At 39.7% G+C, this 27,195-nt stretch overlaps 1 protein-coding gene across 5 annotated transcripts in view; it reads right to left on the minus strand.

Annotated features, from left to right (window-relative positions):
* Positions 1-27,195, minus strand: part of LOC109041604 (protein tramtrack, alpha isoform) — a 64,401-nt gene that overhangs the window by 28,146 nt on the left and 9,060 nt on the right. For 2 of the 5 annotated variants that reach the window (XM_019057991.2, XM_019058012.2), the window contains exons 1-5: positions 14,225-14,383; positions 11,059-11,329; positions 8,923-9,454; positions 6,912-7,106; positions 5,649-5,714 (exon numbers count right to left, since the gene is read on the minus strand). In XM_019057991.2, the coding sequence (XP_018913536.1) occupies positions 5,649-5,714; positions 6,912-7,106; positions 8,923-9,454; positions 11,059-11,241 (976 nt within the window). In that variant the 5' untranslated portion in view covers positions 11,242-11,329; positions 14,225-14,383. Of the gene's footprint in view, positions 1-5,648; positions 5,715-6,911; positions 7,107-8,922; positions 9,455-11,058; positions 11,330-13,768; positions 13,911-14,224; positions 14,384-27,195 lie in introns of those variants that run through there. The other 3 variants (XM_019058004.2, XM_019058020.2, XM_019057999.2) reach the window with 3 other exon arrangements.

Raw genomic sequence — 27,195 nt, forward strand, 5'->3', positions numbered from 1 at the left:
GTGGTTCATCTAATTCTTAAACACTATTCCTACATTTTAATTGTTCTTGTTTCTTTCATTGTCTAAAACGAAAGATTTCATAGACATAAAAAAAAGAAATCAGATGATTAGATTTATTTAATAATGCCTGTCTTTCAAAAATTAAACAGCCAGTTATGCTGCACTGCAATTTTTATTTACCGAAACCATATATTTTTCTTTCCTTTAGTAACCAGCAGATTAAAAATTGTTGTACTTAAATTGGAAAAATTAGTACCAGGTCGAACATATATTTATTAACTTTCTTGCTGATCACTTTAAAACAACTCAAGTTCAATTTACTCGTATTGAAAATCATCGCTCTCATTTTATAACTGTTTTGAAAAAGAACAGTAAAAAGTCTGCATGCAGAGATGAGAGATTAAGAAAGCCACTGACTTTAAGATGGTGCAAAAAAATTGAAAAAGAAATTCAGCAATCTTCACACAGCAATGTTTCTAACTGTGGATGGTCGAGTCTTTCTTCTTCCAAGTGATTACTTAAAAGTAACAAGGAGTCTCATTTAGAGCAAGAAACTTTCTATCTATATGGGACTTTCATGCAGTTTTGGAAAAAGCAGAAACAATGGTCACAGAGAGCTAAAGAGGAGACTAAGAAATGGGAGATGGCAATTCAAAAAGGATATATTAAGAGGATGGACGGTAATCTGGGTAACAGGAGGGAATTTCTGAGAATAAAATAACACATATGATTTTTGACTCCAACCGGACTAACCAGAACATCCCTTTCAAATTCAGTTTGTCAAGTGTTGAAGCAAAGTGAGATGGCATAAGGTTCAATCTCTCTCTGAGATACTTTCACCAATTTTTTCTAACGATGACAATTATTTGGGGAATGAGAACAAAAACAGGATTTAATTTTTCAACCCATTTTTACTGTTTGCTTGAAAATCTTCATGATACCAGCAAACAGCAAATTTCAGTTCACTTATCCATATGACAATTCTTAAGACAAATGCCTCTCAGTCAATGATGTATGATGGAGCAATAAAATTCCAGGGAAAAATTAAAAATATAGGATTGAGGAGGCAGGAAAAAAGAATAAAGCAATACAATTGACTAAGGACACAAGCAAAAATTTGGAAGAAAAACAGATGGTGCAAATTGAAACAAAGGTAGACAAAACAACTAAAAATAAATAAAAAGAAAATAAACAAGAATCAAGAGATGGGGCACATTCCTCATAAAATAGAGAATTGCAAGAAAGAGAAAGATAAGGAAAACGTAACATGGATACAATATGTTGTTTCTCAGAGTGTAAAATGTTCTATGATTTCTTATAAAAGAAACTGAAAAACTTACCTGCTTAGATTGTAAGTTTCTTCATTTACAGCGCAGTAATGGACTACTCATAATTATTTCGCTAATTTCTGATAAGACATTCTTTTCCGTGCCATACAATAATTAACGAGACGTGTTTTCGATGTTTTTTTTTTACTTTCAGCTGCGAATTCTTCACTTGCGCGCACAATTTGAAAGTTAACGTGAAAAATTTAAAATAAACAAAGCAGATGAATTACCTTTCTCTTTAAGAACGAACTATTTCAGTACATGGCCGAAAATTCTGTCGTAAATTAATGCAAGATGTGGAGGAGAAATCAAAACTAATTTTGGCACAAAGAAAAACAAAAATGAAAAAAAAAGAGGAAGGCGACCCATCTGTTTGTTCCAAAAAAAAAAAGAAAAAAAAATTAATGAATACGAATTACATTAAACACTTAGAAAATCGCGGTTCATTAAGTTTGAGAGGTAGCACTAAAAACACACTGAAAAATGTAAAAGCAAACACAGGGCAAAGCAAAACTTGTAGAATTAAAATTATTCTGTGAATCGGATTAAGCGAACCCTCAAAACAATGAGAGAAATCGGAACCGATGACATTTCCGGAGTGTAGCATTTATTACAACAAAAAACATTAGCAGTTATTACAGTGTAATATGCGTTTGTGCATGCAGTTCACCCAGCTAACTTCCAAAACCAATGAATTTTACAAACTTTATTTCAGAGTCCATCATAAACAAGGTTGCACACAGTCTCTGAGGATACCGTAAAAACTTGGAATACTTTAAAATAATTACTTTTTTCTTTTACACAGTTAGAATCAAAACTATTTCATACAGCTGGAAATTTTCAGCCGTATCTGCAGCAACCTTGCTTATGGTAATCAGTCATGTTAATAATATAATTCTGCATGATGAGATTTCCGGAAATGCCCGAACGATGCTCTAATACGTCCACGAGCTCGAGGTGAAGATGCACCATACAAACGAACGAGAATGATGAAAATTCCAAATATTTTTGTAGGTTATAAAAAGTAAATCTTAGGCAAAATTTTGACAAATTCTAATGATGATTTTACAGTCCTGTAAGAAACGAACTAACGGAATGATTTTGCATGGGTTCATTACATTCTATTGTAATGAATACTGGACAAAGAAAAACTGAAAAGAGTGAGAGAGATTTGAGTGATCTGATTCGACAGCTATTTGGAAGAGGGCATTCCCGCTTTGTGATGGATCGAATACTATCCGGTGCTACTGTAGCCCAGAGTTTACTTTTTGGTCCCGCACTTTCCTGGCGTAGTTTCCGCCAATAGTTTCCCTCTTTCTAACACACATCAATGCTATCTTGGGTTACAGCAAAAAGCTGCTTCATACATTTTCCGGAGCTGAATAGAAAGCTGCGGTTATGTGGGGACCAAGAGTGCCATTCACTTGGAGGTGGATGTGGCTTGAGTCGATCTTCTTTTGATCAACTCTGTCAAATTGTGGATAGATTGATTGAAATAATTATGAAGGACTAGTCACTAGTCACACCAGTCATCTCAGGAAAAAAAAAGCCATGAAGAAATGTTATGGTCCTAAATCAATCAATCAATGAATCAATTTCTTGGTCGAAATTTCAAAGAACTCGAATGATTATAATTAAGAAGCCTCAACAGACCTTGCAGGTCTGATTTCTTTCCAGAGCCTATGGAGTCAATCGAAAAGTAATGTTCTTTTCGTATGCAACAAATCAAGAAAAGCACCATAATTAATTTTTACTTTTACTAACTCGGAAAGCTTAAGAGAAGAAAATGGTGAATTGAGGATGCAAATTTTCGATTTTTTTTTTTTTTTTTTTGGTTTCATGGTAAAGTAAAGCCATTCCATGTTGGGATTTTAAAAAGCAGTTATTCTGTAAATATAAAGTATGAATAAAGGACTCAAAGTGGATTTTAAGAATGAGAAGTAATGCAGGCTTGCTTATTTATGGCATGAAGAAAGTAACCCCCACTGGCACACCATTTGTTTAGGCATGCATTATTTCAGGAATACCATCGAAAAATTCACCAATTTTGGACTTCAAATAACACCAACTTCAGTTGTCTAAACATAATACTTGCATCAATGCAATTACTTCAGAGATACATTAATTTACAATTAATGAGCAAAATAACGACACATCATTTTAAAAAAAAGAGAAAAAAAAGTGAGAGTGTGTTCAGCAAAAAGCCATGTCATACTCAAATTAGAAAAATAACTTTAGAATGCTGACTGGCACCATAAACCAAAAATTAGTGGAACAAACAAAAAAACGTTGTGCACCCCGGTTACTAAAAGTTTACTTGGTGTTATCAGACTGTACACATTCATTAATTGGTAGAATTTTATGAGATATTATTTCACGGAGAGAACTATACTGCGATAAATGACTCCGTACCAGTAATTCTGGTTAAGTATACAAGTTTGCATACTAAAAGACCATTCAGGGGAACTTGAAATGCAAAAATTTAAAAAAGAGACAAAACATGGGAGAAAGGACACTTTGGTTCAGAAAAAACACCAATTCATAGGCCATTATCGTTTTGGGAGAGAGAAAAAATACTTATTTTCTACTGATTTTACTTCTCACAAGATCTAAACATTGATTAATTCCCTAGACCATTCCAAATGAAAGTAAAATGGACACAAAAGTAAATTGTGCTGACCAGGTACTGGGTATTTTTCCCCTCATCTAAAGATAGACTAGAAGTAAAGTCACAATAAAAATTGAAAAAACATCCTAACACAGACCATACTTTAAGGTTTATAACTCTCGATCTTCACCGGGTACTGATAGCTTTCTTATTTAACATCAGCATTCTGAAGGGACTCCAAACTAACCGCAAATTGACCATTACTCGATGAGAGAAATGAAAATAAATTTTTTTAGAGCCACGCTGCTCATTCAGTTAGCACTGAAAGAGTGCTGATTATGTACTTTCAGTCTTAACTCCAGGGCAGGACAGCAAATTTTGAATTAAACACTCTACAAAGCCAGAAGCAAAAGCTATGTAACCGAAAAGGGGAGATAATTTTGTTCATTATCTTTCCTCGAGTTTCATACAAAAGGATATTGAGTGTACTATCATATTCCTGCAAGTAAAACCATAGAGTACTACGAGGCAGTTGAAGGGATTATGTCACAATATGTAACAATAGAACATCCAAAACTGTTGTTGTGATTCCCTCAATTCTGCTGTTTTCAAAAACCATAGTCTTAGAACAATTCACTTGGGGTGAGTGGATGAAAAAAAAAAAACCTCAATCCAAGAGAGCTCATAAGTTTGCTGTAAAAAATGGAACGCAGCAATGTATTACAAATCAACCCATGTTTAACATGGATAATGAGTGAGGTGTGTCATTTCTGCGATTCATATCTGACTACGTAACTTGAAATTGATGAACTTCACACAGATGATGTAATTGCAAATTTGTGGTTTAAAGTAATTAAATTTCACTGAGACAGCTATTTGATGAATTAAATTATTCCTACTGATGTTATGAATGGTGATATTAGGGTGAGGCTTCTCCACTACATCAAAACGTATGCAGAGACAGAGCAATTTAAATGGAAGAAATTTAAATGGAGATGTACATTATTATGAACTATATAATCTATATGATATGATAGTTCTGAAAAAATTAGGTATTCTTATGGGGAGCTTACTTAGTTCCTAGGTGTGGTTATCTGCTGAGGTTTACTAGAAGAAGAAAAATGTTTTAGGAAAGACTGAGGGTCAGATGAAAATGCTCACTGTGATAATTGACGTTCTATGGAGCTTTTGAAGAATTTATTGATGATCGTAAGTAGAAATACAAAAATAAAAAAAAGCTAGGGACTACAAACATTAAAACCTTTTTAGGAGCATCGGTCTGGAAAGTTGAAGTTCTTGCCTTGCTTAACCTGAAGTAAGATGAAATCTAAGAAATTTTGGGATTCAATTAATTCAAAATTTTAGATTATTTTTATTTTTTTTTTTAAGATGGCTAATTTCTTCAAAGAATCGGTTACATGCTCATACCAATCATGAGATACTTACATCAATTGTTTAGAGTGATTAACTTTACTAAAGGGGTAGTGTGAAAAAAATTGCAGATTTTAACTTTCCTCCTAATTTAATCTTATTATAGCAGGTCTTTGAAGAGATATCGCGTGCAACAGCAGAATTTCGGGACTGCAACGATGAATAAATATTAAAGCTTCTTGTTGAAAGAAGTAGAATTCCTTTAAAAAATTACATTAACAAGCATGTGTTAATTAAAACAATTTCAAAAATAAAATTGACAAATGAAGTTGCGGACTTACCGGAAGGGAGTTTTGACTCAGAATCTTGTGAGCTGCTTTTTGGAGACTGACTACCACCACCTGATTCTAAAGAAAAAAAGAAAAGTAAGTTCAAAATTACTTTCAGACTATTATTTCTTATGAAAAAGAGGTTGTTTAGTGATTCAAAAGACTTAATTTATCTGATTTCAGACACTCCTATCATAAAAAAGTCTTCGTGACCTTTTTTTTTTTCTTTTCAAAGAAAACCTTACATTTGAGTAATCTCTTAGGATGGCAAAGCTAAAAAAAATTGTAAAAAAAGTTACTTAAAAAAGTTGAAAGAAGAATGTTGGGCTGAAATTTTTGATAGCACCATTTCAAAAGTGAAAATATTATTAAATGCTAAATCTTACTGCTGTGTTGCCAAAGAAAGCAGTAAAAGCAAAAATTAATTTTTGGGAGAATGGAAATAGTAACCTTTCGGCAGAAAATTTTATTGAAAGAAGCCCCCGTTCTTTGCAGAATTGACACTAATCATCCTAAAAACACAGAAGCCCATTGGATGATCAAAAATAGATGTTTTTAATTTTCAAAAATATAAAATGGGCCTTTGACATTTTCATGCGAGGCAAGCCCTGGGCGAGTGTTATATTCTGCTTGCTTTTGTGGTTACATTTTGGACCACTCAATGGATACCATCAGGATTACCTTGTCATGTGACTTGGAGAATAGCTGCTCCAACCAACTGGTTAAGAACGAAAAATTCCAGACCACGCATGTATTTTTGTTGCTGTTTGTGGACTTCCAAATCAATTATGAACTATTCACTCTTTTTCCTCATTTAGGGACACTCTAGTCGAAATCTCCAAAATTTACTCCCATGTAATTCTCAACAGACACACGTATGTTTCTAGCTTGACTTTTTAGCATTCCTTAAGCATGACCCATATTTGAGTGTATTATTTACACTGATTAAACTAACTGGATAAAGTTGGGGTGTAGAATAGGGGTGCAGAAACTTCATGATCTCACTAGCATGCAAAAATGAGAAGGCTGTGAAAATTGGGAAGGCCAGCTCACATTAAGTTAAAATCAAGGGTTTCTTTGAAAATCATGTGATGAAATTCGCATGTTTTTTTTTTCTTTTTATATAAAATCGCGTATTTTTAGCAAAACTGTGGCAATTTGTGAAAACAGGAATGAAGAGGTCATAGGATTGAAGTTTTTGGAGGACGTACGGGATCTTGAATGGAAAAGCTAAGAATTTTCTGCACACCTGCAGCAGAGAGCACTTAAGCTTACCTTGTTGTGAAGTTCCAGGAGTTGGTTCTTCGAATTCTGGTTTGACTTTGGAGGAGGGCTGATCAGAATCATTTCCTATAGGGGTACTGTCTTCAGAGGGAGGAGGGGAGGTGTCCGACTGAGATAGTCTTGAAGGAGGAGAATGGTGATAATCGGGCATATTAACTTCTAGAAGGTCCGGAGGGCCATGAACACCTGTAACATTTGAAAGAGATTAATCAATGACAGATAGTTGGGAAGCATCAAGTCGGAAGTATTCTGTGAACTATTGATGAGGGATGTCAATAAAATAGTCTATGAAGCTACCAGAAAATCAAGCACTTTGTGAAGTATTTATGAACACTTAAAAGAACCTTTTTCATAATTTTCTCCTACTCATAACGTTTTTTCTCCGTAACGTGACTTTTCATGAAAATCTTGGTAAGCTCGAACAATTACACTTTGAGGAGGTGCAGCACTGCTGACTATCGTTGCAAGGACTTGAGTCCGAGTCAGCCATTGTTGGTTTTTTTGGAGGTAGATCAAGTTTGCATTCTTTTTGAAAGTCCTGTTAGACATTAAATGTTTCATTGTTTTTTGAAGACAAACATTTTTTGCTGAAAAGTAGTAAAGAGTAAAATTTAAGAGTTTTCGAGTACCTTTCAAAGAATGAAACACTTTTGAGGCTTTAAATTTAAAATATCATACTCAAGTACTTTTAAAGCACTTTTCAAGGCTGCATAAACTGTGAATAATTTTATAAAAAAAGTTTAGAGACTTAAAGTGCTCCTTTAAACTGACATCTGCGCACACATTGTGTGAAGATCTTCTATCTAATTATCTAAGTATAGATAATATGTTCAAAGAAAGCCATATTTTGAATCAGTTAAGTGGAAAGGAACACCGTCAAAATATTTAAAAATGCAGTTAAAACAGGGAGAAAAGGGTTTTAAGAATTTCAGAAAATACGCATAAAAGTGTCAAAGTTGAGAAACTTGAATACCTCAATCTCCGAGATAGCTTAAGATTTAATTGCCTGACATTAACTGGATTACTTACTCTTATACTATTTTCCTTTGCTGAAATATTGGAGGTTTATTGAAGCCTGCATGAAAGCTCAGACATCAATCCAAAAAAATAAAGAGGAAACATAGTTTTTCCAAGTAATGTGACACTTGGGCAACAATAGTGTTCTTTAACTTTAAAAATAAATAAGTAATTCTAGCCTCAAAAGAACACCCAAAAAGTTTTATCCACAAATGGACGGAGTTAAACAGAAAGGAACCAAGCCACATCGGGATCGAACCGAGAAAAAGAGGTTTGAAGTTAAGCTCCTGCATAAGACTCAATGTAAAAGATAAACTTCAAGTTCAATTTCTGCAAAATTTGCTCCAACAAAAACTTTGAATTTTCGCCGATAGATAGTAGAGCAGTGGTTGAGTTCAAAACCACACATAACTCAATTTTTTCCAAAATGTGGGTTGGTTCCTTTCTACTTAACTCAGTCCAAATATCAGTAAAATAGTTACTTGTTAAAAAGAAAAAGCTTAAGGGTGCTTATCAAATGACCCATACTGAAAATACCATAACCTAGGTAACCAATATTTATTGTAATAAACTGGTGTAGGTCTCGTTTAATTGCTTCTCACTTCTTCTTTGAAATGATACTAAGATCAGCTTAATCGACTGCTTTTTTGGTAATTAGAGCACCAGGCCGTGTCTTTTAGGGTCATCCTCTATGAATTTTGGCTTGCATACAGGTTTAAAAACTTTTGCTACTTTACTAGAAGAGGATGTTCCTCAATATTTTCCAAGATATGGGTAAGTGTTGTAAATTCTTCAACATTTATCTCAAAGTCACCCCTTGGAAATTGTAGGAAACTTTTAAGAACATGTACTTTTATCAAACGTTGGTGAAAATCCACAGGAGGGCAGTGAAAGCATTTTTAAATACTTAGAGCCTTTAATCCCATTACTGATACCCTTCAGTAATGGGATTTTGTGAAATAATGGGGAATGGTACAGCACTTACCAGAAGATGGTGCATCACTATCATCATCATGCCTTTGATCCTCGGAGTCTGTACTTGACTTATGTGATTGGTTTCTATGCTCATCAGATCCTGACAACCTTCTTGGTCTCCCACGCTTTCGCTTGGGTGCTGTTAGTGCTGAGCCAAGAAGAGGATTTGATGCCATTGAGTTCTGTAGTGATCGCTTGGTTGGTACGTGTATTCTATGCAATGAGGGGGGTTGGGATTGCTGCTGCTCTTGCCGCTGTTGTTGTTGCTGTTGTTGTTGCGAGGATGGCTGGGTTCCTTGCGTAAAACCAGCAGACGAAAGAAGACTTGATGCAATGGAAGGGAGATCACACCGTTCTTCATTTACTTCAGTTAGACCTTTGATGCGGAGTGTTTCGGCAACTTTGAGGAAGGCCGTTAGACGGTCTTGGTCGACGCTCACTTCACCTCGGTACATGAAGTCTAGTAACGACCGCATGTCTGCAAACGGAACATCTTTTAGTATCACAATGGGATGTTTGTCTGGGTGTCCAGTGAACAATGCCTGCAACACAGAGAAAATATATTATTATTTTTTCACAGTTAAAATTAATAATTTTTGCGGCGCTAACAATAACAGCAGGAAAACGACAATGCACGGAGAGAAAGATGTTAGAAAATAAAAATAGTCACATGTGCAACCAAGAGAGACCTATGCTGCAGCTTTCATAGTGTGAGGTATCGACCGTCCAAATTAAGAGACTAGACTTGATAACTTCAAAAAGTAGAAGGGGTATGCAGAATTGAGGAATTCAAATATTACTTCGAACACTTTAAAAAAATCTCATTTGGTAATTGAAGGGACCAGGTACAGAACTATGTGGACAAGCTTAACATTAAAAATGGTATGTGAAATGAGTGTATTGCAAGAATGGCCCAGGGGCCTTGCACCCAAAATTTCTCTGCCTGGTTATGGAGGTGGACTCGCATCTCCTCCATGGCCTCGACTTTCGGAGCTGTTTTCCTTACTCTTGAGTTACAAGAAAATAAAATATTTAAATAGATCATAAAATAAAATATCAACCAGCAGTTACATCCAGTTGTCTCAGAATGAATTTTGTTTACCTTTTTCATGAGCAAAATTTATATACATACAGCTGACATTAACATTGTTGCTAGATGGACATATTGTCATTTCAAAGGAAACTGGCGACATCGTTGTGCTTCTCATACAATTTTAGGTGAGAAAAAAACTTCGAACACAAATCTCTGTGGCGCTTAAGAGCTGCATTCAAGCACCTCCTAAAAATTAAGCACTTTCTAGGCGTGCTCCAGAACATACAGTACCATTGCCTTTGAGAATAGATAGGCTAAGACTACGTTCCTGTGACGTCACACTGGTAGATGAAACTCGGCCGCGGTTTAACATGTGTTCTTATAGGAGAAGGCGTGACGCGTGTTCCTTTCATGCTGATATCTTGTTAGGGGTTGATCTGATGCAAAAATTCACAAAGACCTTTTCGAAAGAGGATGAAATTTTACTTCAGAAAGCTAACTAATCCATGTATGACTTTGTCTGATAATTGAGGAAAGGAAAGTTTAATACCGAAAATCGTTACTCCACTAAGATTCAAACGCGCCGCTCACGCAACTTCGGCCAATCCAGGGCCACTCTGATTGGTCCACGCAGCAACTGCCTCACTCATCGATGCACCGATGACCCGGAGATGCTTGTTGCTTTCGGTAAATATCTACTGGCTTGATGTCACAAAACTGATAACAAGTTACGGCATCTCCAATCCCGTAGGCAACGACAGTACTTTTAGGGTCTTAAGTAAGAAATTCAAAATCAAGCACATTTTAAGCTCTTTTTGAGGCTGCACGAACCATGAAAGGGAATGGCTCTTAATTTGTGAACATACTCAGAAGTGATGTCAATCACAGGACTTTATGTGCAAAACTTCACAACTTTCGTGTTATGTAGGAAGCAATTACGTCACTGGGCAGTTTCCTTGTGAAATCACAAACTAGAAATAAAATGTATTTAGGTATGACCTGTTCGCTCTAGGCAGCTATATTTCATCCACACAGAGGAAACAAACAGGAAAAAATGAGGTGGGTACACTTATAAATTAGCAGATACTTGGATGAGAGATAAAATTGCTTTACCTGAAAATAAGGACTGCAAGCTGAGAGAACCATTTTATGAGCTTTAAGGAACTGCCCTTCAACTGCTAATGTGACATCAACAAATGATTCATCATGCAGCAGTTGATCAAAAACTGATAACAAATTTGACTGGTGGTTATTCCACCGCAGGCAAAACCTCTGAGAGGTGTGGTGAGATGACATTATGTCCTGCTTGTTTGATAGACTTGAAGTTAACAGACTAGTAACGGTTTAACAATTGCTTGAAGCATATTCCTTGATTGTATCATAACTGCAACAAATAAAGCATACAAAAAAAAATTAATATAAAGGTGAAATGAAATACCAGAATTTTCATCAACAAACTGAAAAAATTTAACTTTTCAGAGGTATGGTATCCTTTAATGGTTCCGAATTCGGTCTACATTTTTGGAATTATTCTCTCAAAATTGTTTATCCGATTGAGAGTAAGGGCTGCTGAAACTGAATTTTGATAAAAATTGAGATTTCAAGAATTAATTAAATCAGATCTAAATTTGTGAAGTTACATCATTATCCTCATGACGTACAATTCAGATGAAGAACTATTCTGTGGGGTTGTAGTAAATCCAAGGAAGGTTACAGTTGTCAGTCCTTGCATGTAAAAGTAAGAAATGACAGAGTTGCGTAGACCAGAAAACTGGTTATGAACCTTAACAGTTACTGTATGAATATAGAGGGCAAACAGTGTGTGCATTTCTGCGATTCTTGAACCGAATAACAAAGTTCTTTAGCAGCCTGGCAATCCCTGCGAAGGATTTGAAGTGAGCCTAGTTGGTCATGGAGACCGATATTATGCTCTGATCAGATTTTTTCGTCACTGCAGTTTATTTAATGATGGATAGGCAATGACCTATGTGCAAAAGTAGAATTTTTTCCATCTTACACCCCAAAATGAGAAGATGAGGTGCGAGCACAAAATATTAATGAGAATTCAGACTCAAGAAAGCTATATTAAAGTTAAATCACCATTTCATAGAGCTGACAATCTGACAGCATTGCGAACGAATTTCGAAACAAACGAAGGCAAAGATACCGACAGGGTAAACACACATAGGATACGAAAAAAAAATAAAAAACATGCGATGAAAGTTCAAGAATGAGATGGAAATGTTGTGGTAAAAAGAATAGAAGAACAGAGTATTTGGGGGGGGGGGGGGGTGCATCGGGTCTGATTACTAGTTGGGAGGATTCCTGGGAACAATGACTTTCATAGGTAGATGAAATACCAAGTGGGAAAGGTGAGGTGTTATGGACACTTCATAAACAATAAACACATTGTCTAGAAGTATGTATCAGGTGCCAAGCTGATCACCGATGGTCTTGTTTATGCTTGATGCATTCTTGTTTACAAATTCTCATTGGATCATTCAACAAGTACTCCAAATACTCTTTCATAATGCCTCTAAGGATGAAATGTGAGGACACAACAAAGAAAGATCAAAGTCCACGACTACTTTCCTTGAAGTATGAGTTGGAAATTTAGGTAGGTAAACCGGCTACTGACAAGAGACCTCGAAGGACTCCATGATGAAAAGTTGAGCCGTATGAATTGTGCTACTATCAAAATGTTGACTGCTATTTAGTAATTGAAAAATGGTGGAACTTAATTGACTGACAGTTTCTTGGAATATTTTGTGTGACATGAAAAAGAGTCAATAAAAATTTAAACAGAAATAAAATGTTGGTACAATAAAACAGCAACCACACAAATCAGATACAAGTTTCGAGACTTTCGAAATGAATGTTTGAATTCAATCTAAACAATACCTATCTATTGTATGGGTAAAACACCGTCTATGAGTAAAAACCTGATGAATGAGAATTCTTCCTGTCCTACAACCCTGACAGATCTCTAGCTTCGATAGTTTCTTTTTTCTCAGTTACTTGAGTGATAACCATTCTGCTCTATTTATAGGATACACCCGTGAATAAAGTTCTGCAAAAAAAATGAGACATGAGGGAAATTTTGCGAGAAACAATGCAATGAAAATTGTATTTAAGTTCTCCAACGACATTGATGAAAATTTGAGTTCTGTGAAAGTAAGTAAGGGTCAAAGACCAACAAGGGGAGTTTGCGCTAGTCTAAAGCCGTAAAATAGTTTCCATTCTCACAAAAAAAGGCCTACACTATTGGACTGACACTAATGCATGATGCTCTCAAGTCTAAAACTAGACATTTTAAATGTGATAAGAATATGTTGAGGTGAAAGAAAGCGGAGATTCGCCCTGATTAGCAATTGAAGATGATTTAATTAAGTTTGCAAAAGCCGACAAACGGAACAGTCCATTACCTGGGCCACAGACGAAATATTCATTGATGTAATTGATCTTCAATGGTTAAAGCAGGGAGCTAAAATACTTTGGTTTGCGACAAAAGATTTTGATCACCATGAGTTTGAAAATGTATTCTCTTATCACTTAAAATATAAGCTACTTGGAAAAATTATCTCTGCTGGAAATTAACTTTAAAAGGTATTGAACACAATTCATTGGAAGTGATACGAGGGACGGAAAGATCATGGGGAGAATGATGAAGAAATTTCAGATAAAAACATCCACTTTCAACTTCAGTTAAATGAACTGTAATCAGGTCAGTAAGAAATAGGGGGCCAACCAAGGAGCCAAACTTAGGGTTGATTAGGAAAAAAATAATACCAATGACTCTATCAAAATCAAAACTTACGCATACCTGCACACATTAATCCAAAAATAACAACAGATACTTCGAAATTTGTAATCAATAAATTTCATAAAAATAGGGGAAAGACTTGCCCAGCCCTTCCGCCATGTTGAAGAAGAGAAACACTCCCCTCCACAAACTATGAACCATCGTTCAAAATTACCACTGATTCACAACCCTACGAAGCGCTGAAAATTTGGTATATGAATAAATGATTGACCTATATTGAGAGGAAAACTCTAGATTGAGCACCATACAGCCAAGAAGACTCGAAATTAGTGTAATTCCATGTGATAAACACAAGAACAGACATAGATTAGAAGGAATTCGCGGAAGATAGGACACTGATAGGGTTACTGAAGTCGACGACCCTCCTGTTCAAACTAGGGACACATCACAGCACTAAAAAATGTAATTTATACAAAATGTGTAATGAGAAGTTTGAAAAATACTCGGAATATTTACCTAAACATTTCATAAATGTTTGTTCACTTAGGGATGTGAAATCCGTGAGGATCTAAAGTTTCCCTACGCACACTATCAGGCCGCCATGTCAGCACTGAGCCCGCGACAGTGCTGCTCCGCGTGGAAACGCACAGAACTTGCCCCCCGATGTTTCTGCCTGATAAAATGAAAAATACAGGGTGTACCGAAAGCGTCGTTGCCAAGCGCAATAGAATTCCCGCACCCGTGAAGCACAGCGCGAGCTCTGAAATCGAAAGCAGTGAGTGATATTGTATATCGATGGCCAAAGAACGAAACTACGCGTCTTCACGGCGGCGTCTCGAGATTACCAGTCCAATTTTATTTTTGCAAAGAAAAACACGCCAACTTAATGGCTTGAAACTTACACAGATAAATCTGTTAAAACGGAATAAGAAAAGTCACTGGAGCTTCTTTTTTTTTAGGAAATTACGTCGTCCAGTTTTTACAAGAAAAAATAAAGTATGACAGGAAGTCTGTGACGTCGCAAATGGAGATAAGCGGTTTCGCACTTTAGCCATCGATATGCGACCAGGCGAGAAACTATAGGCTATGGTCACGAAATTCCGTGATGGCCGTATATACAGCGCGGAAAAGTAAGCACGGACGGGGGGGGGGGGGGGGGGGGGAAAGGGCCAAAGGGCACCTCATGAAGGGGGTCTGGATGAACGGGGGTTGAAGGGAGAGGGCGGAGGCCCCTAGAAAATTTTGAAAGTTGAGTCAGCTCAAGGGCAATTGTGAAAGCTGAGTCAGCTCTAGGGCAATTTTGAGCTGATCCTACCGTTAAGTTGGTCCAATTACAATTTCAAAGATGAAACATTCTATTTAGGCTTGTGATGTTCAGGGCCGGATTAAGGGGGTGGCCACATGGGCCGCGGCCCATGGCGGCAAATATAGAGGGCGGCAAATTTTGCATTTTTTTTTAAATGTATAAGTATAAAAAAATATCGGATTTAGAAAAAAAAAAATTACAAACGAGAAAAGGAGACAAAATCTCTCATTTCCTGAGAGTATAGTAATTTTTAATTTTGTCATCTTTCAGTGATACAAGAGACAGCACCTTTAAGTAGTCGAGTTAAGAGAGAAACCAAACACGCAATTTGGCCTGGAACGGCGCGGCGCAGAGAGCAATGATGACGAGGACTTGAGATGAAAAGGAGAAGCCCTCAGCGGCGCGGCGATCGGCATGTAACACATATTAGCGCCTATAAGACTGCACGAATACTTCACGCATTGCATCAAACACAGTGCGGTCATTGCGGTCAGCGTGAAACGGATAGCGCCTACAGGAATGCATGAATACCTCACGCATTGCGCCAAACACAGTGCGGTCAGCATGAAACGCATGACGCCTACAAGACTGCGTGAATACTTCACGCATTGCGCCAAACACGGGCGGTCTGCGCGGCGCGGCGGCGGAAATTAAAATCATTAAACCACATTCATGCTTGTTCTTTCATAATTTTTTTGTTCATTTCTTATGAATGAAAGGCCTTGTCCACACAGAGATAGATTTACGAAACTTAACTTTTGCTAGTAGTGTTGACAGGGCATTCCTAAAACATGTGTTCAACACGAGTAAACGCATCTGATGCACCCCTCCCCTGCTGGCACGTTCACTTGATGGTTTTTATTGATGTTTCAATACGAATGAGAAGGAGGCGGCAAAATACAGGCGGCCAATTGGCGGCAAGTAGGCAAATCCGGCCCTGGTGATGTTACAGATATTCGGTCGCATTTGATTTTCTCGGGAGGCGAATGGTCATCGTTTTTTCCAACTTCCCTGTGATTCATCGGGATTGCAAAGGTAGTTCTTTGAAAATTTCGCACTAGAGCGTCAAAATTAGTTATCTCGAAAGGGGAAAAAAAACCGAAGAAAAATCCAAAGAAAGGGAGACTCATGAAAATAGATCAACGGAAGCTCTACAATACACTCTACATCTACATATCATGCTCAAAAACCTACCTCGGTAACGTTAACGTTAACGCTAACCTAGCCGGTAACGTTATGTAATACATTAAAATTATGCATTTATCAGAAAATTGATAGTGTTGCAACAAATATCAGTAATGGATTACTTAATGGGTACAATGGGCAACTCTGGAATTAATTTGAAGCATAACAAAAATAATCAAATCTCCAGCTAGTGTCGCATGCGACGGATAAACGAATTTCATTAAAACGCATGGATGCAACTAGTAGGGCTCCGTGGATGCTCGTGTTGCATACGCACGGGAACGAAGGCGTTTTGTCTTCAGACACTGATCGCCTCACCGGCAGCGGCGCTCAAGTCAATGAGAAGAGTTAGACAAACTGTGACATTAGGACCTCACACGTTGATGTTAATACGTGACACGTAGAGGTTTTGGAGGTACTTTCATTGATTTTATCGTAAAATCTCCATCATGAGCCACCCATGAACCCTTGTAGTCAAGCCCGCCGTAAGCGCCGAGCCGCGGGCCGCGGGGAAGTGGCCGGTGAGTGCCTGGACAGTCAAAACGCCTTCACTTTCAAGCGTATGCAACACGGACATCCATAGAGCCCGAATAGTTGCATCCAGGAGTTGTAATGGAAATATAATGTTCGTCGCATTCGATGCGTCGCATGACTGAGGCCGCTTTGCTCCCACGCCGTAACTTAATTCCAGTGCTGCCTATTGCTCCGATGAAGTGAAGTTTTATTGATTTTTATCGTGACATTCTCAGTATACCGAATGATGATTTGATTGTTTAAATATATAACAACGTTACCATCCTAAAATGTGGGCTGCGACCTCTACCCTCTTTGATCTAAAGAACAACGAATGCAGCAAAGCTGTTTTATGCTCACGCCAGGAAAAAAAAAAATTCGAGCGCGCATCTCAGAATATTCGTTTTTTTTGGGGGGGGGGGGGGGGTCGAAAAGTTAGAAAAAAGTCCAGTCAGAAATGAAAATCAACCAACGGTTAATCCAGAGTCCTGTGCGAAGGGCCCGAAGCTTGTAGAAAATATGGCTTACGTTATTGATAACTTCAGGATCATCGAATTGGATAGAGCACCAGTGGACTGAGCTTAAAGAAAAACGAATCAACGATGACGTATTTAAATAAAGGAAGCCGGCCTAAAGTTCAGCCATAAAATCCTCGGTAAGACGTTGACAAAGAGCAAGTAAATGTTTCCTCTCATGTTTTTCTTTATTCGGGTATTTGTGCTTTCAAACGACCCAAACGAATATATTCACTAGAATTTTGTACAGCCAAGCCTGAAAACTTCCTGGAAAATTCGTATGATTCGGGCCTCAATTAGAGTTCTCATGGCAGTGGCCCGCGCTTCGACTTATCAGCCTTCAAAACTCGAGCAGGCAATGTGAGCGGCTTGGGAGCAGTAAAAGTTGCTGATCGTAATTTGGCCACGTTCAAAACCCTCGCTCCGCTTTCGGCTTTCGTAAGATTTGCGCATCACTTCGAGTGCCTCATTGGTCTCAGTGCCTCAGTGGTCCGCATTCAGTGGACCGCCTTCAAAACTCGAGCAAGCAATTTGAGCGGTTTGGGAACAGTAAGAGTTGCTTGCTGTGTAGTTTGTTACGTTCAAATTGTTTCCTTAGTTTCCGTATCATTCCCGAATCATCGGAAACATACAGGAAAGCTTGGAGACTTAAATGCAGCGTAAAAAAGTAAACCATTTTATGACGTGACAACTTCGTTCGTTGAGTTAAGTTGACCACGACAGCATATGCGCATCTGAAAGTTGCCAGATTTCCTTTGATAAAACATGTAATTTTGACAGCATTCATGCATACTTTTCCTTGAAATTTTCAGATATTTCAGATGAAATTACGTACAAAATTGTCCAAACATTGTGGAGAATAATATTCACAATTTTCCCAGTTGACTCGGTTTTTATCGCAGGAAACTTGGCAACGTCTGGCGGCTCATACGGCGTTCTTCCTTAGCACGGCAGCATGGTGCTTTTGATACTGCAGTGCTAAGGAAGAAAGCCGTATGAACATTCGAGAGTTGCCAAATTTTCTTCGATAAAACGTTTCTTTTCGCGGTAGGTTATGGGCATTTTTCCTTGAAATTTTCAGGAACTTCAGGTAAAATTGCGCAAAAAACTATCTGAAAAATTGGAGGGAAAATACTCGTAAGTTTCCCAGGAAATTCGTGTTTCATAAAAGGAAATTTGGCAACGCCTGAAGGTTCATACGGCGATTTTCCTTAGCACGGCAGTGTAGGACCAAACTTTTTCCGGCACCATGGCAACCTGGAGAAGATCAGCGACAGAGAAAAGGGGTCGAGAGTGGAGGCCCGAAAAGTCCCCTCTCTGAGATCCAGTCTAGTTTTTCTTCGTCCCTCCCTCAGCCCTCCACCCCCTTGCCCTCTCACTCCCTCGCCCCCTCAAGTTCCATTCGGACTCGTGGAACCGAGTGCCGGGTGCGAAGGCGAAGGTGCCCCCCGAAAGGGTTAGAAGTCGTATTCGCGGATCTGGGCAGCTCGGCTGGGTTGTATTTTTCTTTTTATTCCCTCTTAAATTTATCGCGGAGCCGTGCGGAGGATCAGTGCCCAGCATCTTCGGCACCGTTCCGTGCGGCCGCAGCAGCGGGAAGGAGCAAAAACAAGTTAACCTTGAGTTAACAATTCGTAAACATTTTCGATCCACACCCGCCACCCAACCCGGAGTCCCCGGTCAAGGGCGGCTTTCGTACTTCGCAGTTCCACAATCCGCATCTGGGGTTGGAGGGGCGGAGGGGGTGGGGAGAGGGGGGTGGAGGGAGGGCCGAGAGTGGGGCGAAATGAGGAATTCGCCTCATCCCGCTTCGTGGAATAATGATTTCCGTCCGTTCGCGAAGTAGCGAGGGGTTCTTAAGGTGAATCCCCGGCAGCGGAGATAAATTTTTCCGCGCGGGGGACGCTAACGCTGGGCTATGATTTTCGTGATGGTTTATATTCCGTCCGTACCGTCTTAAGGCGAATTTTATTTAGAGGTTCGGTAGTACTTTTGTGCCTGAACCTCCGAACTGCCTTTCTTTTTGAGTTCGGAACTTCCGATTCGGTGCAGAGTGTCTACAAAAACGGGCTGGTCAAAAATAAGTACTTTTACAATACTTTTTCAGTACATTCTCGAGAAAGTCAGTACCTCCTCCAACAGAAAAAATCCGTAATTTTTCAGTACCTCCATTTGACGAAATTTGAACACTTTCAAAAATTTGAAATTGCGACAAAAATGACAAAAATTTTTAAAAAATTCCGGACCTTTTCGCGGAATCTCTGCACTTTTTCAGCATTTCCGGACTGCCCTTAAAAAATCAGTACTATTTCCGGACTTTTCAGAAATTCCGGACTTGTAGACACCCTGTCCGGTGACTAACGAATCGCATAACGTTGGTGCGAGATTTCGGTACCACCTCGCGAGGTGGCTCCAAAAAAGGTTCGACCCATCGAAAACCAACGGATCTGATTGGTCGAATCTGATAACAACCGTACACTGGTGTTGGTGATTGATGAAGCAACCCGGGACAGAACTTCCCAAAGAAGTTCGGAACTTTAAAAAAGTTTCGCTTTTAAAGCGGATCCGCCGCTATACATTGCATTTCAAGCGCGATCGATGGATTTCAAATTTAAACTATCAGGAAATTATCTGAGAATGTCGGAATGCCGGTCTCTAGCTGAATCGCTAATGCACATCCATTCAAAAATATATAAGTACCTTAGACCAGAGTACCTTATAATAGTACCTTAGTACCTAGAGCCAAAGGGTCAGGGTCGGACTGGCTCGCATCTGAGAGCGTAGACCCTTGGCTGGTTAAAGGGGCGTAATGTGATATTTCCTGGCAGGGCATTCCCTACGTGGAGAGGGGTTCAGGAAATTTTGGCAAATCAGCACAAGTTTACGCTATTTTCAGGTTCAAAGTTTATTGATCGCACGGAGTAAAAATTGCAATATTGAACGTGAAGCACAGCATTGAGAGCTCACGCTTCGCGTCATCGCGCCTTCAATTTTTCAGATGCAGCACGGACGTCCATCAAGTACGAATAGTTGTATCTCTGCGCCGTTGTATACACGCATCCCATCCTTTCCCTCCCTCTTTTTCCATATTGTGTTTGTTCCGTTTGTCCTATTCGTAATGGTGCTTCAAGCACTACGTGAGTAATACAGCCGAAGGTAGGAGAGATGTCTTTAGGCCTTTTTTTAACTTTTCTCCCGAATCAGAGCAACGCTTCATTGACAGCATAAAACAGAGCATTGAGAGATCACGGTTCGCGTCATCGCGCCTTCAATTTTTCAGATGCAGCACGGACGTCCATTAAGTACGAATAGTTGTATCTCTGCGCCGTCGTTAACGCGCATCCTTTCCCTCGCTTTATTTCCATATTGTGTTTGTTTGCGTTTGTCTTATTTGTAATGTTGCTTCAAACTAGAGCAGAGTATTGCGAGTTCACGACTCACGGCATCGCATTTTACATTTTTCATATGCAATGTGGACATCTATCTTGCGCGAATAGTTGTGTCGCGTTTACATTTTAGATGTCTCTTATTTTTGAATTTCGAGATAAATTAAGGTTAAGTTTGCCCGAACAATGCTGTGGTATGTCCAAATCAATAGTCATTTGAAAGGGAGGAAATATGTTTAAAAGTCTCTTAAGAGGTCTATAAAGGGTGCGTATGTCTAAAAATCTAACCGACCATCGCTTCTAGGGGAGTTACACATAGCGCATGAAGGAGGGGGATGATAAAGCGCCTGTATGTCAAGAAGAAGGTGAAAATTTCACAGAAAATTGTTTACGCTTCAGAAAGTAGTTCTTGGACCTCTGTTTACCGCTATCATGCGTTAAAGCACCTTTCTTTACTCCTAACTCTCTCTCCTTCCGTTCATTTAAGAAATATTTCTCACATATTCTCGGTCGTTATTTTTTCTTCTTATTTTGCTATCTGTAAGAGGGGCGCGTTTTCGGCGCGCAAAGGGGCGTATCTACCAATGGCATTGGCCTTATGGCCAATCCGAGCCTGCAAAGGGTACCTAAATCCATTTTTGTCATTTCGAAATATTAGAAGATAAATATAAGATAAGATAATATTATAGAAGAAAACCGCGCGTCGGTCCCATTGATTCCAATGTAAATCGCCATTTTTGAAACTCCATTTCTCAAAACCGGCGCAACATAGGACTACCATATTTCCCAAATTACCGTTAATGGAGCCACTAACTTGGTTTTTCGAAAAATGTGAGTTATGCACCTTTTGGCTTTATGGTGCTGATACATCAGAAACACTATCTTCGATGAACCGTACCGTATTAATTTATTCTGACATACTTTGTAAAACATGCATAGTAAAATAATTTTTAATACTGAATATATATTGAACGTACTTCCTTCTTTATTTTTTTTGAATGCCTCTCTGAAAAGGCGAGAGAAGCGGAAATGCCTTCAATTTTTGAACATGCAACACGCACATCCGTGAAACTTTGCACTCGGCAATTTCGCCAACGCGGTGTGAGCGTGTGACACATATGTTATTATTTCAAATGAATATTGAAAAGTTTTTCTTCTTTTGCTCCTTCATGAAATTTATCGATGGTCCATTCAGATTATTTTCAAGCGATGACAATTTTTACTTCCTTAGAAAATATGTATGCCCAGGTAAAAATGAACTGAGGGTAACCTGGAATATAATCCGATCGGATACCTGTTTTTCATACGACAATTTCTCTTGAAATAAATGGTTTAAAGGGTGCAGACATTTTCAATGGTGCATTTGACAACATACTGATTCTTTTGAGAAGAGTTATGGTTTCAAATGTTACATGGTAAACGTGGAATTTCAAATTCCCGAAATTTATATGAGAATAAAAAGTCCTCGATTCGTTAAGAGAGGAACTTTTGGTAGGAGGTAGGTAGAGATCGAAGCGCGAAGTTGACGAGGATAATTTTCTTTTAATTTCCAGAATTCTAGGTTTTTATGTGTCCTCGGTCACTTAAAAGGAAAAATATTTGACTCAGAGGCTGTCTAAGAGGAAGGTTACAAAAATATGCATCAGTCGGTCAAATTCGTGTAAGACCGTAAAAAACCCTCAAGTGCTAATCCAACTTTTTGAGGTTCATTAAGAAACTCAAAAAACCAAATTTTAATTGCGGAAAAAGGAGACGAAATTCAGAAAAACGAGAAGAAAATGAAGAAGGGACCGACCAAAAAAAAAAAAAAAAAAAAAAAAAAAAAAAAAAAAAAAAAAAAAAAGAGCTTAAAAGTACTGAAGAATTACGTCCATTTGACCGTGCACGGTGCGTATGCTATGCACTTAATCACTCACAAGCTCACAAGCAGCGTTCTTCGGTTCATCTCTTATCGTCTCAAACTGAGAAGTTAATGACCTGTACGCTCAGCTTTACAGCCGCGGATAAAATTGGCTCCAGCGAAATTTTTTGTGGTTGTTCAAATTCACTGGGTCAGCGCGAGTGAAAACCATTTTTTCAGTTTCCTTCGCAGATCAACTAAACGGTAAAACGATGCGTCTAAGCGCGGGCTCGAATTGTATCGAGAATCCGCGTCTAAACTCAGCGTTTCAAAAATGGGTGAAGGTCTCCAAGGAGTTTACTGCGGTCAGAGTCGGACAGGACGGGGGATCATTACCATCTTCTCTCTCTACCTCCACCTCTCTCTCCACTTTCCCCCCTCCACGTTCGCTCCACCCTCCTCCGTCATCCGTGAGACTTTCCAGAGGCAGTGTCAAGCCGAAGACGCGGGAAGGCTCGGCGCGGAATTCAATTTGTCGCATCTCGCGAAATCGCGAATTAAAAGTATGTTTTTTACCTGATTTTTTCCCTCAGCTGCATGTCAGCGTGCATGGTTGCGGTGAACCGCGACCCGCGACTTCTCCGGACTCGCGCCACGCGCGATGATCAAGTTGCCGGGCTTACCGTAAACGCTCGGATTTCGTTTCACATCTCTAAGCGTGACTGTCACGTGACTATGTCGAGCAGTGCTGCCATTTCCCGGAATTGATTCCGAAATTCGGAACTTTTCGAATAATCGGAGCTTTCCCCGGAATCTTCTGGATCCCCGGAGTTTTAGTTACTTCCGGAATTTCCTCGAAATTTGCGGTTTTTCGCCAGTTTGGCCATTAATTTGATCAAATTTAGGGACTTTTTGCTCAAATTTGAAGATCTTCGGAACTAATCCGAGCGTATTTCGAAATTTTCCCCCGAATTTTTTAAAAAATCGGAATTTTTCTTGGAGCTTTGGCAAATCGGAAATTGGAAATCGGAAATCTGCTCACTTCTCTAAGCGTGACTGTCACATGACTATGTCAAGCAGTGCGACCATTTCCCGGAAGTAATTCCGAGATTCGGAAATTTTCAAATAATCGGAACTTTTCCCGGAATCTTCTGAATCCCCGGAGTTTTCGCTACTTCTGGAATTTCCTCAAAATTTGCGGTTTTTCGCCAGTTTGGCCATTAATTTGATCAAATTTAGGGACTTTTTGATCTAATTTGACGATCTTTCGAACTAACTAAGGGCGTATTACGGAATTTCTTTAAAAATCAGAATTTTTCTTGGAACTTTGGCAAATCGGAATATATTACCGGAAATCGGAATTATATCGTAATCTTTTGATAAAATAAAATGGCAGCACTGATGTCGAGCTCCAAGCCCGGGATCCACGGGAAATTAATTCGTGATTGTATCCTCCGGGGTTGGCGCTTCTGATTTTGAGCGGGAGTTGCACCGAGACCGAGCATACGTCCGTTCAAGGACGAATCGCGAAGGTGGGTAAGTGGTGTCACGATTTGAGGCCACCCACACGTCCTTCGTGCTTGGAGCTTTGGAGCCTCAAGATCCACCGACGAGATATCGTTGGGTGTCTCTCGAGTCTCCACACAGGTGAGGAGACTTCTCGTTGGGGCTTCATTCAATCACAGTGGACTTCCCGCATTGCAGGACTCTACAGAGTAGCCACACACTTTTTTTTTTATTAGTTCACCGATCAAGAACGAGACCTAAATCAAAAGCGAGCGAAATATTTTAATGGAGATGTTCAGGGCCGGATTTACCTAGTTGCCGCCCATGGGCCGCCTGTATTTTGCCGCCCCCATCATATTCGTTTTGAAACATCAATATAAGCCATCAAATGAACGTGCCAGCGGGGGAGGGGTGCATAAGACGCGTTTACTCGTGTTGAACACATTTTTCGGGAAAGCCCTGTCAACAATACTAGCAAAAGTTCACGGAACTTGGCGCGAAAGTCAAGTTCCGTAAACCTGTCTCTGTGTGGACAATGCCTTCCATTGATAAGAAATGAACGAACAAATTATGAAAGAACAATCATAAATGTGGTTCAATAATTTTAACTTCCACCGCCGCGGCGTGCTGATCGCACTTCGTATGGCGCAATGCGTGAAGTATTCCTACACTCTTGTAGGCGCTATGCATTTGTTGACATGCATGTGTTTGACGCAATGCGTGAAGTATTCATGCAGTCTTGAAGGCGCTATGCGTTACACGGCGACCGCTGCTGACCGCACTGTGTTTGACGCTATGCGTGAAGTATTCATGCAGTCTTGCAGGCGCTAATATGTGTTACATGCAGACCGCCGCGCCGAGGGCCTCTCCTTTTCATCTCAAGTCCTCGTCATCATTGCTCTCGCGCCTGACTACTAATTCTTATGTAAATGTTCGCGAGAAACACGATGGTGCCACTGGTTTTCTCTGAAATCAACTCCAAAGTTCAAAAAAAGTTCTCAAGTTGAGGCCAAAAAGGAGGGGATATCCCCCACGCTATCTTGAGAGTCCACCTCTACATTAAAACAAACTCTGCATGCAGAGATAAGGAGCAAATACATTGACAGGGCTGCCACTTTAATTGGGGACTCCAAAACTGAAAACACGGCAACACTGCTAATGTATTTGCTCCCTGTTCATAACGCAGAGACTGTCATGGTAGTCTCTAAAAGTGATTCCATTGGTTTCTCGTGACATTTTCTTCTTGTAGCACCCCTTGAACTTTAAAATGAGACGAAATAAACATCGAAATTTGCAGTTTAAGTCAAAACTTTCATGTCCGACCTCTCTTGTTGACCCTATCCACTGTGCGACGGATCTGGATTGAGGAGAGCTTGTTGACGGCGTGCGTTTCATGGTGTCATCGTCATCGCAGCGAAAAGTACTTAGCTGAGCATGAGCAACAGGTAGGGGTGCAGGTGGCGGAGCAGGGCGGGGGGGGGGGGGGGTGCGAGCCCGCGACAAGCGCATCTCATCTCGAAGGGGGCTACGGGACGCGAAGCACCGAATCCGGACCGTCGCCAAATTTAACTTAGAACGTTCCTGAGTGGGAGCGAGGGAGGCTGGGGGATTTTTCAAAGTTCTGACAACCGCGACGCGACGTCGCGAGGTTTTCTTTGCTTCATTCCACTTCCATTCCGAGAAGAGATTATCGTCTCACCGGCTCCGGCGCTCCGAGCTTGGTTTCCGCACACTGCACCGGTGTCAAAGCATCGCCAGAATTTCACCTCGCTTATTTTCGAGCTGCGTTTCCGCGATCAACATGAAAGTTCCATTGGTAGGATTAGAGGGGCTTGGAGGACAAGGCGCATAGGCAGGGCCGGATTAAGGGGGTGGCCACATGGGCCGCGGCCCATGGCGGCAAATCTAGAAGGCGGCAAATTTTGCAATTTCTTAAATGCAGGTATTAAAAAAATCGGATTCAGAAATAAATTACATACAAAATCTCTCATTTCCTGAGAGTATAGTAATTTCTAATTGTATCGTCTTTCGGTGATACAAGTGACAGCACCTTTAATTAATCGAGTTAAGAAAGAGACCAAACACGCAATTTGGCCAGGAACGGCGGGACTTAGAGAGAAATGATGACGAGGACTTGGCGGTCGGCATGTAACTCATTTTAGCGCCTACATTCCTACAAGACTTCACGAATACTACACTCATTGCATCAAACTCTGTGCGATCACTGCGACCATCGTGAAACGGATAACGCCTACAAGAATGCATGAATACTTCACGCATTGCGCCAAACACAGTGCGGTCAGCGTGAAACGCATAGCGCCTGCAAGACTGCGTGAATACTTCACGCATTGCGTCAAACACGGTGCGGTCTACGCGGCGCGGCGGCGGAAGTTGAAATCATTAAACCACATTTATGTTTGTTCTTTCATAATTTTTTCGTTCGTCTCTTATGAATGGAAGGCTTTGTCCACGCAGAGACAGGTTTACGAAACTTGACTTTCGCGCAAAGTTCCGTGACTTTTTGCTAGTAGTGTTGACAGGGCTTTCCCAAAAATGTTTCCAACACGAGTAAACGCGTCTTATGCACCCCATCCCCGCTGGTACGTTCACTTTTGGTTTTTATTATTGTTTAAAAACGAATGAGATGGGGGCGGCAAAATACAGGCGGCCCATGGGCGGCAAGAAGGTAAATCCGGCCCTGCGCATAGGTGCAGTTTTTGAAAAAATTGAATTACTGACAATTTCAAGTAAAACTAGTCTCAATGCATACGCGGTGAAAAATTCGCTCCCAAATTCTACTTTTTAAGCACTGAAAAGACAGTATGAACTTTCTTTCCGCCATAAGGCTCCATGTAATTTCGACGCTTCAAACACTTATTTCTCGAAAGTGCAAAAACTGCACGTATGCGCCTTGTCCTCCGAGCCCCTCAGTTTGTGGGATCCTGGCCGATCACGTCGCGCAAATTTCGATGAAGCTACCTATTCGGGTTTTTTTTTCGCGTGGAGATTTTAATTATTTAAGGCACAAAATTTTCACTGTGCATCAGATAGAATTAGTTAGGGTTAGTTTGTGGCGTCACAAAATGTGACGTGTATTTTTATTGCTCTATCAGCTATTAATTAAGTTTTATTTAATCTTCACAAGTGGATTGCATTTAGCAGCTCCGAACTATAATTTCTGGCTCAGCTTAAAAACAACGCATGCACATTAGTTGCCCTGTGTACATACGTGTTTT

Source organism: Bemisia tabaci, chromosome 7 (genome assembly GCF_918797505.1).
Source record: "Bemisia tabaci chromosome 7, PGI_BMITA_v3".
Taxonomy (NCBI): domain Eukaryota; kingdom Metazoa; phylum Arthropoda; class Insecta; order Hemiptera; family Aleyrodidae; genus Bemisia; species Bemisia tabaci.